General features: G+C 36.4%; 1 protein-coding gene across 6 annotated transcripts in view; it reads left to right on the forward strand.

The window, feature by feature from the left end:
• Positions 1-13898, forward strand: part of Ralgapa1 (Ral GTPase activating protein catalytic subunit alpha 1) — a 214732-nt gene that overhangs the window by 114409 nt on the left and 86425 nt on the right. For all 6 annotated transcript variants that reach the window (XM_075948111.1, XM_075948110.1, XM_075948115.1 and 3 more), the window contains 6 exons: positions 1843-2036; positions 2462-2560; positions 3084-3239; positions 6615-6743; positions 10722-10847; positions 12932-12990. In XM_075948111.1, coding sequence (XP_075804226.1) covers positions 1843-2036; positions 2462-2560; positions 3084-3239; positions 6615-6743; positions 10722-10847; positions 12932-12990 — 763 coding nt within the window. The remainder of the gene's footprint in view (positions 1-1842; positions 2037-2461; positions 2561-3083; positions 3240-6614; positions 6744-10721; positions 10848-12931; positions 12991-13898) is intronic.

A 13898-nucleotide genomic window follows, 5' to 3' on the forward strand; every position in this document is an offset into this window, starting at 1 on the left:
ATATTCATACACATACACACACATGTATAAAGAATCTGTAGAAGCCGGGCGGTGGTGGCACACGCCTTTAATCCCAGCACTCGGGAGGCAGAGGCAGGCGGATCTCTGTGAGTTCGAGGCCAGCCTGGTCTACAAGAGCTAGTTCCAGGACAGAAACCAAAAGCTACGGAGAAACCCTGTCTCTAAAAATCCAAAAAAAAAAAAAAAAAAAAAGAATCTGTAGAACAGGAAGACATTACAACTCTATGTGTTAGAACTCAGTCTCTTTCTTTTGATATACTTACTGGCTTTATACTGAATGCCAATTTTTAATCTGAAGATTAACTATATAATACCTTTTAAATATTATTAGTTATTGTATAATTTACATACAAAGAGAAAATTTAAGCATTACAAATATAAGATAAATTTCTTGCAAAAATGGACCAACTATAAATTATCAATATATTTGGGATATTATCAAATATGAAAGAGCCTATTTAAGTTGGGAGATGGTGGCACATACCTTTAGTCCCAACATTCAGGAGGCAGAGGCAGGTAGATCTCTTAAGTTTGAGGCCAGCATGGTCTACAGAGTGAGTTCCATGACAGCCAGGGCTACACAGAAACAACCCCACCCCCACCAAAAAAAAAAAACGGTTAAAATTCATTTTGTCCATAAAACGTTTAGTTTCTTAAGTGCATTAGCTGCAAGGACATTAACATTTTTGTTTATTTTTGTTTAGCTGTTTACTGCAGGGTCTCATTGTGTAGCCTAAGCTAGCCTTGAACTCTCTTGAAACAAAAGTCCAGGCTGACCTTGAATTGGCAAAGATCCTTCTGCCTCAGTTTTGCTAAGAGCTTGGATTACAGGCCTTAGGCACCATTTATACTTTCTTATAATTTCCTATACAATTGTATGCATGTAATAATGGATTTTTTAAGCTGTAAAAAAAACTAGCAAAACTATCTATTTTATAAGTGAGGAAGTATAGCCTTAAGTAGTTAAAATAATTTGTTTAACGTGGTTAGTGGCAGAAATGAGACAAAGATCAAGATTGCCCGTATTTATTACTTTTCTCCTTTTTAGTATTAAAGATAAAAACATAGTTATGCTGGACAGTGGTGGCATGAGGCAGAGGCAGGCAGATCTCTGAGTTTAAGCCCAACTTGAACATGGTCTATAGAATTAGTTCCAAGACAGACAGGGCTACACAGAGAAACTTTATCTCAGAAAACAACAACAACAACAAAAAGGCTTAATTACACTATGTTCAAATTTTAGTTCAAGTATCTTTTTTATGTTGTGATACTTCTTTCAGTGTTACTGTTTGCATACTCTAGCTTCAAAGAAATTGGCTTATGAAGACTTCCTACAGGAATTACTTTTAGCCTAAAATTTTCTTCTTGATTATATAGTCTAGTTATTATATAGAAGTGAGAGTGTGTGCTTATAAAATTGATATTTTATAATACTATCTCTATCACAGATCACAAGATGGCCCAGTGAGTAAGAGCACTGTAGCACCAGCCCCAGCACCTGCCTTCAGTCCCCAGACCCACAGTGTAAGAGGAGAACCACCTCTACACATGCGTGCTCTCTCACACATATATCATGTATATATACGGATAATAATTTCTCCTTTTGGTAGCTGTACAATAAGTGGTAGTTGCATATTTTTCTTCAGTAAATCCCAATAAAAACCCTATTACATAGGGAATTATGTATTGGAAAGATTTTGGCATCAGAAAAAGTTACTTATATTTACATTCCGTTAGTTCACATTTGTAGATATTTGAGATTATTCACTTAAGTTGTCTCTTTCGGGTACTAACACTATTGTGTTTTTTTTTTTTCTTTAGAAATCAGTGAATTTCCATCTGAATGCTGTAGCGTAATGGCAGGAGGTACTCTCACTGGGTGGCATGCTGATGTTGCTACTGTTATGTGGCGAAGAATGCTGGGCATTTTGGGAGATGTCAATGCTATTATGGATCCTGAAATACATGCTCAAGTTTTTGATTACCTCTGTGAACTTTGGCAGAATCTAGCCAAGGTGAGAAAAAATAAAAGGCTATAAGAGGAAATGGAAAGAAAAATAAAGTATTAATAAATAGAAGAAGGCTGGTTGTGGTGGTGCACACCTGTAATTCTGGCACTTGGAAGACTGAGACAGGGTAGAAGCCATGCTAGGCTACATAGCAGGCTCTGTACAAGCCCTGTCTATTCTGTCTGAAGAAACAACAAGCATCCCTCCACCTCTCCCCAACAAAAAAAGAAGAGGCGTTTGAGAACATAATTACAACCTTGATCTTGCTTTGAATTAAACAAATGCTCAACATGAAGTCACTTGGCCATAATTAGCCGTAATGAAATAGATTGTTATGGTAGAGACTGGATTTGACTTCTGTTTAAGGTAAAACAACTAAAAGAAGAAATAGTTTTAATACATGTTTGTTACTGTTTATTTGAAAATTATAGATCAGAGATAATCTTGGCATTTCAGCAGATAACCTGACTTCACCTTCTCCACCTGTTTTGATTCCTCCATTAAGAATTCTTACACCTTGGCTTTTTAAGGTAAGCTTGACATATAAAACATTATTCTTTACTAAGTTAATCTTGAGCAACTGATAGAAATTTTAAACAGTTATTTGGTCTTCAAGAACACTTAGTTTGTAGCCAGTATCTTTAAGAAATTTTACATAGAAAGGAGAGTTATGCATAACAGAATTACATTTTTATTTGCTTGTTTATTTATGTAATCAAGCAAAAGTAAGTGTAGAAAAGTATGCCAAAAATTTTTTTAAATGTACTTATTTTTATTCATTTTCCCCTGTTAGGGATCTAACCCACAGCCTTGCATGTGCTAGACAAGTGCTGTAGCACTGAGCTATATCCACAGCTCTAGAGGAGGCTGTCTTCATTGTATTTAGATAAAAATAAAGCACAAACTAGTTCCTAGTCCTGACTTCTAGCTGGGTAATAGAATTGGACCAACAAAGAAATATATGAAAACAGATATTGCTTATTATATTTGATTGTTTAAATATTTATAAACAATATTTGGTTTTTAGTATTAAAAGTGATTTCTTCATTTTAGGCAACCATGTTGACAGATAAGTATAAACAAGGTAAATTACATGCATATAAACTTATTTGTAATACAATGAAGAGAAGACAAGATGTATCTCCAAACAGAGATTTTTTAACACATTTCTACAATATAATGCATTGTGGATTGCTTCACATTGATCAGGTAAATATGTGTACCTACTAAAACATTGTTTTATCAGCTGTGACAGTTAGTGTTAGTTGTCAACTTGACAAAAATTAGAATCACATAGAAGATGGGCCTCTGAGCATGTCTGTGAGAGATTGCCCTGACTACATTAACTGAGATGGAAAGACCTGCCCATGTGAAGGGCACCATTTCCTGTGCAGAGTATCCTGGACTGTATAAGATAGAGAAAAGAAGCTGGGGACGGCATGAATTCACTCATTGCTCTCTTCTATCTGTGCACGTAGTGTGCCCAGCTGCTTCAAGTTCTTGTTACTATGGCTTCTCTGCAGTGATGGACTGGAACCTAGAGGTCTGGGTTAAGCAAACCATTTCTCTCTTGAGTTGTTTTGTTCAAAGTATTTTATCACAACAACAGGAAAGGAAACTAAGACATTGGTTTTTAATTATGCCTAACTCTTTTTTTCTTTCTTTTTTTTATTATAAATCTTTAATTTTTTTTATTGAGAAAAGGAAGAAAAAAAAACAAGTTTCCACCTCCTCCCAGCCTCCCATTTCCCTCCCCCTCCTCCCACCCTTCTCCCCCTCCTCCCACCCTTCTCCCCCTTCTCCCACTCCTCTCCCCCTCCCTCTCCAGTCCAAAGAGCAGTCAGGGTTCCCTGCCCTGTGGTAAGTCCTAGGTCCTCCCCTCTCTGTCCATATCTAGGAAGGTGAACATCCAAACTAGCTAGGCTCCCACAAAGCCAGCACATTGCGTAGGATCAAAACCCCGTGCCATTGTCCTTGGCTTCTCATCAGCCCTCATTGTTCGCCATGTTCAGAGAGTCCAGTTTTAACCCATGCTTTTTCAGTCACAGTCCAGCTGGTCTTGGTGAGCTCCCAGTAGATCAGCTCCACTGTCTCAGTGGGTGGGTGCACCCCTCGTGGTCCCGACTTCTTTGCTCATGTTCTCCCTCCTTCTGCTCCTCATTGGGACCTTGGGAGCTCAGTCCAGTGCTCCAGTGTGGGTCTCTGTCTCTATCTCCATCCATCCCCAGATGAAGGTTCTATGATGATATGCAAGATATTCGTCAGTATTGCTATAGGCTAGGGTCATTTCAGGTTCCCTATCCTCAGCTGCCCAAGGAACTAACTGGGGACCTCGGCTTGGGCTCCTGGGAGCCACTCTAGGTTCAAGTCTCTTGCCAACCCTAAGGTGGCTCTAGAAGACGTAGAGTTAAAAATGTCTTTCATATGTAGCAATTTATTTATAATTCATTTCCACTTTATGACCTCTTTTATTCTTGAAAGGTGATTGAAAACAAGCTATTGCAGTACTTAATGCACTGATGTCAGTATTCAGTTTTTTATTATTGTATTATTTTTTAAAACGATCTTTTTTTATTTTACATACCAATCCCAATTCCCCAGCTTTTCCCTATTCTCGTTCCTCCCACCTTCTCCCCACCTCAGCTCTCATCCACTCCTCAAAGAGGGTAAGGCCTCCCCATGGGAAATCAACAAAGTCTGTCACATCACACTGAGGCAAGATCAAAGCACCACCCTTCCCCCTTATCTAGGCTAAGCAAGGCTCACTCCATAGGGAATGGGCTCCAAAAAGCCAGTTCATGCACTAGCGGTAATTCTAGGCCTCACAGACTGCCCAAGCCTTACAACTTTAGCTTTCACATACTAACCAATTTACTTTTTGAAGAGATTAAACCATCCTTTGGTTACGTTGGTTTTTCTTAATATTCCAATGTGTCTATTTTTAAGCATTTTATAATTCTTAATCGACATTTGAGGTATATGAATTTGCTCACCTTTTCATACAGCAACCATAAGGTTTATTCTACTCTAAAATTTACCTCATATTTTCTTATTACTAAATTACATTGCCATAATGATAATTACATTAACGTGGGAGCTGTATCATTTATGATCATTGAATAATCATAGATAAGATTCTAGGACACATATTTGAGTGATCTTGATCTTAGTTGGAAAAATAAAAAGTGTAGGAGAGTACTGTAATTTGTTTAAATGTCCATTGGAGAACACTAATATTCAAAGCTGATAGTTATATTTCTTTCTGAGAAAATGAGAAAACTTTCTTCATTAATTTAAAAATAATTGTAGTGTCCAAACCTTATAAACATATCTCAAATACTATTACATACTTACTACTATAAAAGTAGAGTTTTCCTTTAAGGTCAGTCATATTTAGTGGAAGGAAGACTGGTTGGAGAAGGGGATCAGTAGGAGGAGGTGGGGCAATGACAAGAACGGGTTCAGGGTGAATATGACCAGAGTATACTATGTACCCATGTGAAAATATCATAATAAAACATATTATGTTGTTGCAGGGGGCTGCTTGTTCATCCTGGCCACCCGACAGTTCAGCCCCGAAATAATCACACAGAAACCATATTATTTAAATCACTGCTTCGCCCATTAGCTCTAGCTTCTTATTGGCTAACTCTTACATATTAATTTAACCCATCTACATTAATCTGTGCATCACCACAAGGTTGAGGCTTACCAGCAAAGTTTCAGCGCCTACCTAAGTTCTGCACTATCAACAGGCCAAGGCAGTTTCTTTAACTAATGGTATTCACAGCATATAGAGGGGAACTCCACATCAATATATAATCAATATAGGCTAAACCTTTCCTGAAAAGTCACATTGAACAATACAACCAAATGCACTGCATCTTTCCTGGCAAATCCAGAATCATAATGCCATATTAAGAATATTCACTTAAGGGGCTGGAGTAATGGCTCAGTGGTTAAGAGCATTGCCTGCTCTTCCAAAGGTTCTGAGTTCAATTCCCGGCAACCACATGGTGGCTCACAGCCATCTGTAATGAGGTCTGGTGTTCTCTTCTGGCCTGCAGACATACACACAGACAGAATATTGTATACATAATAAATAAATAAATATTTAAAAAAAAAGAATATTCACTTAAAAACACCTACCTTTAGGTTTCTGAAGCTATATATCTATTCAAGGACTTCCACTTTCTCCAATTGCCACATAGCAGATCACATAGGTTCAGTGTAGATCTAGGGTGTGAATTTTCACACAGAAGCAACTAGGTGGCTGGAGAAACTGCTCTGTAATTTTAGGAAATGTGGGGCTAAAATTTGCTGTGAAGCAAAGAGCCCTCCTTGCTTTCTAATGTGGAAAAGAAAGTTCTATCGTTGATGTCATTTAATCAGATATGTTTTAAGTTTACTTTCCTAACAAAATATATGAAACATGTATTAATTGGAAGAATTAAAATTAGTCTTTCCAGGTAGTCAATCAGTATATTTTTTATTTCACACTTTACCTATTTTTAATGAAATTGATTAGCTGATACCCAATAATACATATGTGATATCTTTCTTTCCTTTTTTCCTTCTTCTAAGGACATTGTCAATACAATCATCAAGCACTGCTCACCTCAGTTTTTTTCACTTGGTTTGCCTGGTGCCACAATGCTGATTATGGATTTTATTATAGCAGCCGGGAGAGTGGCTTCTTCAGCTTTTCTTAATGTAAGTCCTTATTTCTAGTTCTTTTAAGGTAATAAACTCTATTTATCAAGACTCAGCTCACAAAGCAACAAAAAGTGTTATTGCTGATAAAATATAACAAATTTATGTCCAGGAAAGTTTAGCATTTATTTGGAATTGATTGCTTCTCCCACATTAAAAAGAAAGAAATTCTGATGTGTTAAGAAATCAATAAAATTAGTTGGTGAATTGCCCCCAAGAGCTATAAAAAATGGTTTACATCTGATAGAAAAAAAAAAGATTTAAAATTGGGACATGTAGGGAATGAGGGACAGAAGTAATCATTACTGCATGTTTATTAAATCATCACGTTTTTTAATGAGAATTTTTATTTGACAATTAAAATTTTAATATAAAGAACAAACATTTATGGGATAACCCAGAAGTGTGCCCTTGGAGTAACCTTTACATGTTAAGAAGCTGTGAGATAATTGCACTGAAACAAGGGTAGGTGGACTGTTTCCTACGTAAGTAGCAGAAGTGAGCTAGCTAGAAAGATAGTAGCTGAGGATGTAGTGCTAGCATGGGTTAGATTTTTCTCTAAGGAAAATTGAGTCATCATTTAAGGAAACATGATCAAATGTGTATTTTAGAAAGATCACTTTCTAATGTCCTGTTAGAAAAAATATTAGGGTATATGGAAGAGAAAATACTGGCATACAATTTCAAAGAATGCATAACCATTTAATAGATTATTTCTGTTTTGCAAAAACCCAACAGTGAATGAGAAAAGTGCTGTTTGTGGCCTGATGTAAGGTGTGTATTGGATACTGATGAGAGGTCAAGAGTAATTGTTACATAAGTCAGGAGGTCAAGAGAGATGTTTTAGAAGTATTTTTAAAGCCCTGAACAGAAATACAATTGATCACCCAGAGGAAATGTGCAAATGAAAAGGAAAAAAAAAACTGCATTTCTAGACAGTTTTGTTTCCACTGTTCCTGGAAAACATTCACAGTGTCTTGTATCTTGGTATCTCCAGGGTCTAGCACAGAGCAGTGCTTAGTAGATACTGCTGAAAATGTTAAGTACTTATCCAGTACCAGTATATGCTCAACATTGTGCTTAGACTTTGGTGGTTTATGAACTTTGTCTTCGTGTTTATATATGCAGAGGATGGTCTACAGAGGAACAGGAACTTGTCCTTTCTTATCACTGAAAGCATGCTCAGCGCAACAACATGCACTATGGTCTGGGTGCTCATTAGCAATGCTAAAGTACTGAATCAGAACCTAGGTTGTGATGAGATTATAGATGATGAATGACATCATTGGGGGATGCATCTTAGTATGTTTTAAGTGCTATGGACCAGGTTATAGTGCTATACTGACTTAAAGAAATACTTTAAAATAAGTAAAGAGATAATTAAACTGTCTTGAGAATATTAAATAAATATATTACTTTTGGAGTAGATTACATGGAAAATAAACCAAAGGTGAAACACAAGCTACAAGTCCATTGTAGTATTACTACAGTACCCAGATAATCAGCCTCTTAGACTGGCAAAAGTTGATAGAACTCAAAGGAGATTGATATTCATATAACTGTCACTTCTTATTAAGTTACTGTGAAAACTTTTCTTTATCAATGAACCAGTTACTCCAGATTACTAAGCATATTTTCTGCAACTTCTCTCAAAGTTCTGTAGAAATAAACCCTGATGCTTTTTATGTGACTAACTTTCCTCCTCTACATCTAGATATTGGTTATAGAACAGCATCCTTTGGATAATGCAAGCAACAGCCCCTTTCTCTGCTAATTCGCATGCTGCCTATTACTGAGGAAGGCTATGTAAAAACCAAATCATTATAAGAAAGCAGCTGGACACTCACATGTGCCCTGTAAGGTTAGAGGCAGTCTTCCTCTGGATGGTGTTAAAAATACTAATTTCAGGTCTTGGCTCTTTCAATTCTCATTTTAGATCCCATCCATATCATCTCTCATTGTTAATGATTCCTTCCTTCCTTAAGCAGATTACAAGTGATTGAATTTTTTCTTTCTTAACTATTATATAATCACTTGTTCCTGTTGTAGCTTCATATTCAGACATTACAGTTACCTTACCCAACTAATACCTTTAGCTAAATATCAAGTTTTTAAAAATTAGTTCTATTTGTATAGGATAGTTTTTATTTTATATTTTTTATTGATTTTTATTGAGCTCTACGTTTTTCTCTGCTCCCCTCTTTGCCTCTCCCCTTCAACTCTCTCCCATGGTCCCCATGCTCCCAGTTTCTTCAGAAGATCTTGTCTTCTTCTACTTCCCATGTAGATTATATCCATGTATGTCTCTTAGGGTCCTCATTGTTGTCTAGGTTCTCTGGGATTGTGATTTGTAGGCTGGTTTTCTTTGCTTTATGTCTAAAAGTCACTTATGAGTGAGTACATATGATAATTGTCTTTCTGAGTCTCGGTTACCTCACTCAAAATTATGGTTTCTAGCTCTATCCATTTGCCTACAAATTGAAAGATGTCAATTTTTTCTGCTGTGAAGTACTCCATTGTGTAAATGTACCACATTTTCCTTATCCATTCTTCAGTCAAGGGCATTTAGGTTGTTTCCAGGTTCTGGCTATGACAAACAATGCTGCTATGAACATAGTTGAGCACATGTCCTTGTGGCATGTTTGAGCATCCTTTGTATATATACCTAAACTCAAAAAAATCAGTAACCCTCCTTTACACAGATGATAAATGGGCCGAGAAAGAAATCAGAGAGACATCACCCTTCACAACAGCCACAAATAGCATAAAATATCTTGGTGTATAGGATAGTTTTAAAGCAGGGTGGTAGATGTCGATTTACCCTGCCCTTTCAAACCTGTAAGTCTAGATTGTCTTTCAATCTGGACATGAAGTGTTTTGTCTTTTGTTTTGTTGTTTTGGTTGAGACAGTGTCTTTCTGGTCGTACAGGCAGGCTTTCAGCTTGCAATTGTTCTGCCCCAGCCTCTTTAGGGTGGGGATTTTGATATACTCTAACAGGTCCTGTAAAAATGAGCTGTTCTGTTCTGTTGAAAGTCATATAAGCTTAAGTCATACTAAGATGAAAATCTTTTAGACACTGAGTCTTGATTTATGTGAATGGAAATACTGTATTGCTAATATACTGGTGTTTCACATTTTTATTAAGTATTCTTAAACCTAAAAACCAATTAGTCTGTAAATTAATGCTTTGGTCCCTGTTTGGTGGACATACAAGAGGGCAGAAGAGGAAATGTTCAATATTGATACTTAAGAGATGACTTAATAAAATGAAAGACAACATGAAATACTTCTTATGATTTATGTTGACGTGAATTATAATGTTAGTAAATATTAAGGATAGTGGTTTTGTTCATATACATAAAAAAACATCTGTTCTGGTACCTATTTCTTAAAGACAGAATTAACATTTTAATCTCTTCTTATGCACTCTAAAGTAGTGACATCAAGTCATTAACTTATTTGAACAATAGGTAGTGAAATATGAACTACATTTAAAGTAATTTAGTCAGGCATGGTTGCACATGCCAATAAGCCCTGCACTTAGGATGCCGAAATAGGAGAATCGCAATTTCAAGACCAGCCTGTGCTACAAAGTGAGTTTAGGGCCAGCCTTGACTATGTAGCAAAACCCTGACTCTAAATAAATAAGGAAATAAAATATTCATTTTTTTCTTTAATCATGTTAAATGTATTCTGGTTACCATCTTATGTTCCTATTTAAAGGTCATTAGCTGCAGATAGTTTCTGTTTATTGGTTGCTTTTAAAAAAACATTTTGCTATTTGTTCATTGTATTTACTGAGAATAATTATACTCTCTTTAGAAGTTCTAAATGGAAACTTAAATCTTTTATTACATTCCCCTTTGAATCATTGAATGCTCTCACTGCCCTGTATAATGTAATTCTAGAACAAAATACTTGCTGGTAGTTTAAGAACACAGCTAGCATTTTATAGAGTGTTTACATCTGATACACAGGCACCAAGAGTGGAAGCACAAGTTCTTCTGGGATCCTTAGTTTGCTTTCCCAACTTATACTGTGAACTGCCTGCTCTCCATCCCAACATCCCTGAGATTGCTGTGTCTCAATTTACAGACGTTAAGGTAAGAAATCAGATGCTAGTATTTAGCATATATGATGAAATCTGCCATCTCCCTTTTCTTTTTGAAATCTAGTTACTAAAGAATGTTAATATTCCAGTCATAAATCTCTAATGTCTGCTAGGAACAAAGCCTTTTTAAGGTTTAAACATGAAAACTTTGAAACCTGTTCTCATTATCGAGTCTACTCACGTGTCTGTCCCTTAGGAGTCATTAATTCACTCACTGAATATGTGACCCAAGACTAATACAAGACTTCTCAGATTGAGATGTCACACTAAAGCTAAATGTTTTAATTTCCACTTTCTATTCTTGATAGAACTTTATTGTTTTGTATGAAATATGGAATATCTCCTGTACTTTAAGTATTAAAGGGGCTTGCACATTCATCAGGAACAGGCATGACAAATGACACTTGTGATTGTACCCTTCTCAAAGTTTTAAGGTTAGAAAACTAGTGAAGAGTAATTCTAAGCCTCTGTTTAAAGAGGAAATATGATTTGATTGCATGTTTGGTCCTATGACTCAATGCCTCTTAGACCAAGGTAGAGGAGGCTGGCTTGAAAATTCTCCTGTTAAGGTTCTGGGCTCAGCAATGTGAGCCCTAGTGAACAATTCTGTGACTAGGTCATTGTCTCTGACTATAGGCCTGTGTGCTCTCAATGCCCAAGGGCTTAGCACTCCTGTTGATAAAATGTGCTATGACAGTAACTGACTTGGTCTTTAGCCTCAGAAGAGCTGAGGAGAAGACACTGTGGCTCCTGGGGGATCATGCTGATGCTTTATTTTTCCAAGTTGCTTTTACTGAAAGTTTTGGGTTGGATTTCTTCTTAAGCATTTAAAAATGTTTTTAGTTAGTATATAGAGTATGGGTTTCATTTGTAGGGATAAGTCCTGCCCCTTAGGGGGCGTGTTCGCCTCGGGCTAATGTTTAGCTATAAATCTGGTGAGCATGCTCGCAGCTTGCTTCTGCTTTCCTGGTCTCCGTGGGAACAGTGGTTCTGTAAGTCTATTTCGCCATTAAAGCTGAATATATTTTTACAATCTGTCTGCATTCGTTTACGCCGTTACATTCATTATAGCATATTTTGAGCTGTTTGAGACAGGGTCTCACCAAGTATCCTAGACTGGCCTAGAATCCACTCTGCAACCCAGAGTGTTTTTGAACTGGTAGATATTCTTATGCCCTCGCCTCCCAAGTACAGGTATCACAGGCTTATAGCACCAGGAATACCGTTGGAAGATAACTTTTTAATTTGTTTTGTGTTTTTAGATGAAGATTTCCCTGTGTAGCCTAGACTAGCTTGGACTTTGTGATCCTTCTCCCTTTGCCTCTGGCTTCTGAGAGCACAAGCGTGACACAACGCCTGCATGTCCTGTGGTCTTTCTGTCATGCTGATTTGTTTCCTTAGATGGATAAGTATAAATGGGATTGCTTAGAGTGGAATGGCTGTTTTAACAATATTAATACTTCCAAGAAATTAACTACCATTTCTTTCCAGGAATAAATTCTATTTAATCATGTACAGTTTTTTAAAAACGTACTGCTCAGTTTGGTATAGAATACTAGTAATTTTTTTGAAAACTTTTCAAAAAATAGAGTGGTATCTGTATGGATTTGGGTATTCAGATAATGAAGCCTCATGAAATGAGAATGAAGATGTACTTGTTTCTTCAGATTTTAAAAGGGTTTGATAAAAATTGGCCATTGAAGCTATCTGGCCCTGCTGTTCAAATACTATATCTAAAAAACATTTAAGATATTCATGCCTTTTAGGTATCAGTTCTGTTGTGTAATGATTCTTTATTATTCTCCTAATCATGAAAAAGTTATTCTTAAAGATACTTTAGTTATAAATTTCATGATTTGTTAGCCACCTTTTAGAATAATTCTGGGTTTTTATTAAAAGTAAATTTAAGAATGGATTGTTCACTTACCCACTCTATTTCTAATACCCAGAGCATTAATGTCTGGTCCAGAATGGCCAACTCGTAAATATTTGTTGAATTAGTACACTGTACTAATTCATTCCTTATACTAGTACATTAGAAATTGTAATCATTTCTTCTGTTTCTTCTTATTTTAGGAACTTATAATTAAAACTGTACTAAGCTCAGCAAGAGATGAGCCCTCTGGTCCTGCAAGGTAGGTCAGATATTCTTAATGTAACAGCTATCCCTAGCAGTTTGTAAAAATTACAACACTTCAAATTGTTCCAGACTTCTAAAAACCTTCATCTTTCATAAATAAAATAATTTGTTTTAATCTTATTTGACTACCTTTTACTTCATCATTATGTTTCATTGGTTATTTATATAGTGCTTTGAAGTACAGAGTAGAGATCAATGTTCATTAAAATATTTAGATACAAAAATTGATATATCTAAGAAAATAGTATACTTTAATAGCCACCTATTTGGTCATGATTTTTAATAGACTATCAGAAGATTTTTACTTTCCTTTTTGTGTGTATGTGTACATATGTATGTGTACACATATCTGTGCAGGTGCTTGCGCATGCATGTGTGCAGACCAGGGGAAGACATCAGGTATCCTCTGTTGCTTTCCACCCTATTCCATTAAAACATGGGATCTCTCCCTGAACCTAGAACTTGCCAAGTTCTGGCTAGGCTGTTGTCCAGCACTATACTGCTTCCCCTGTCCTCATCGGGGTTGCTGGTTTACACAGACATGTCTGGAGTTTTACAGGTATGGAACGCTGGGTATCTGAACTCAAGTCTTCGTGCTTTGTAGTAAGCACTCTTACCCACTGAGCCATCTCCCAATCCCAAAATAATCTTAATTATTTTAATAAATTAGGGAAGAAACACCATAGTCTCTTATATGCCCTCTACTTTCTCTTGGTGTACTCACACAAATTTAGAAACATCTTGTTTGTAGCCTATTATTTAATATTTCAGTGTTTTAATTTAATTCATTGATTTTTGTTTTTTGAGACATGATCTCATGTAAATATGGGCTGGCCTTGAGCTCACTATATAGCCACGATTGCCCTTGAACAGGACCTGATTCTCCTCCCTCAGCTTTTCAAG

Source organism: Microtus pennsylvanicus, chromosome 14, assembly GCF_037038515.1.
Source record: "Microtus pennsylvanicus isolate mMicPen1 chromosome 14, mMicPen1.hap1, whole genome shotgun sequence".
NCBI lineage: Eukaryota > Metazoa > Chordata > Mammalia > Rodentia > Cricetidae > Microtus > Microtus pennsylvanicus.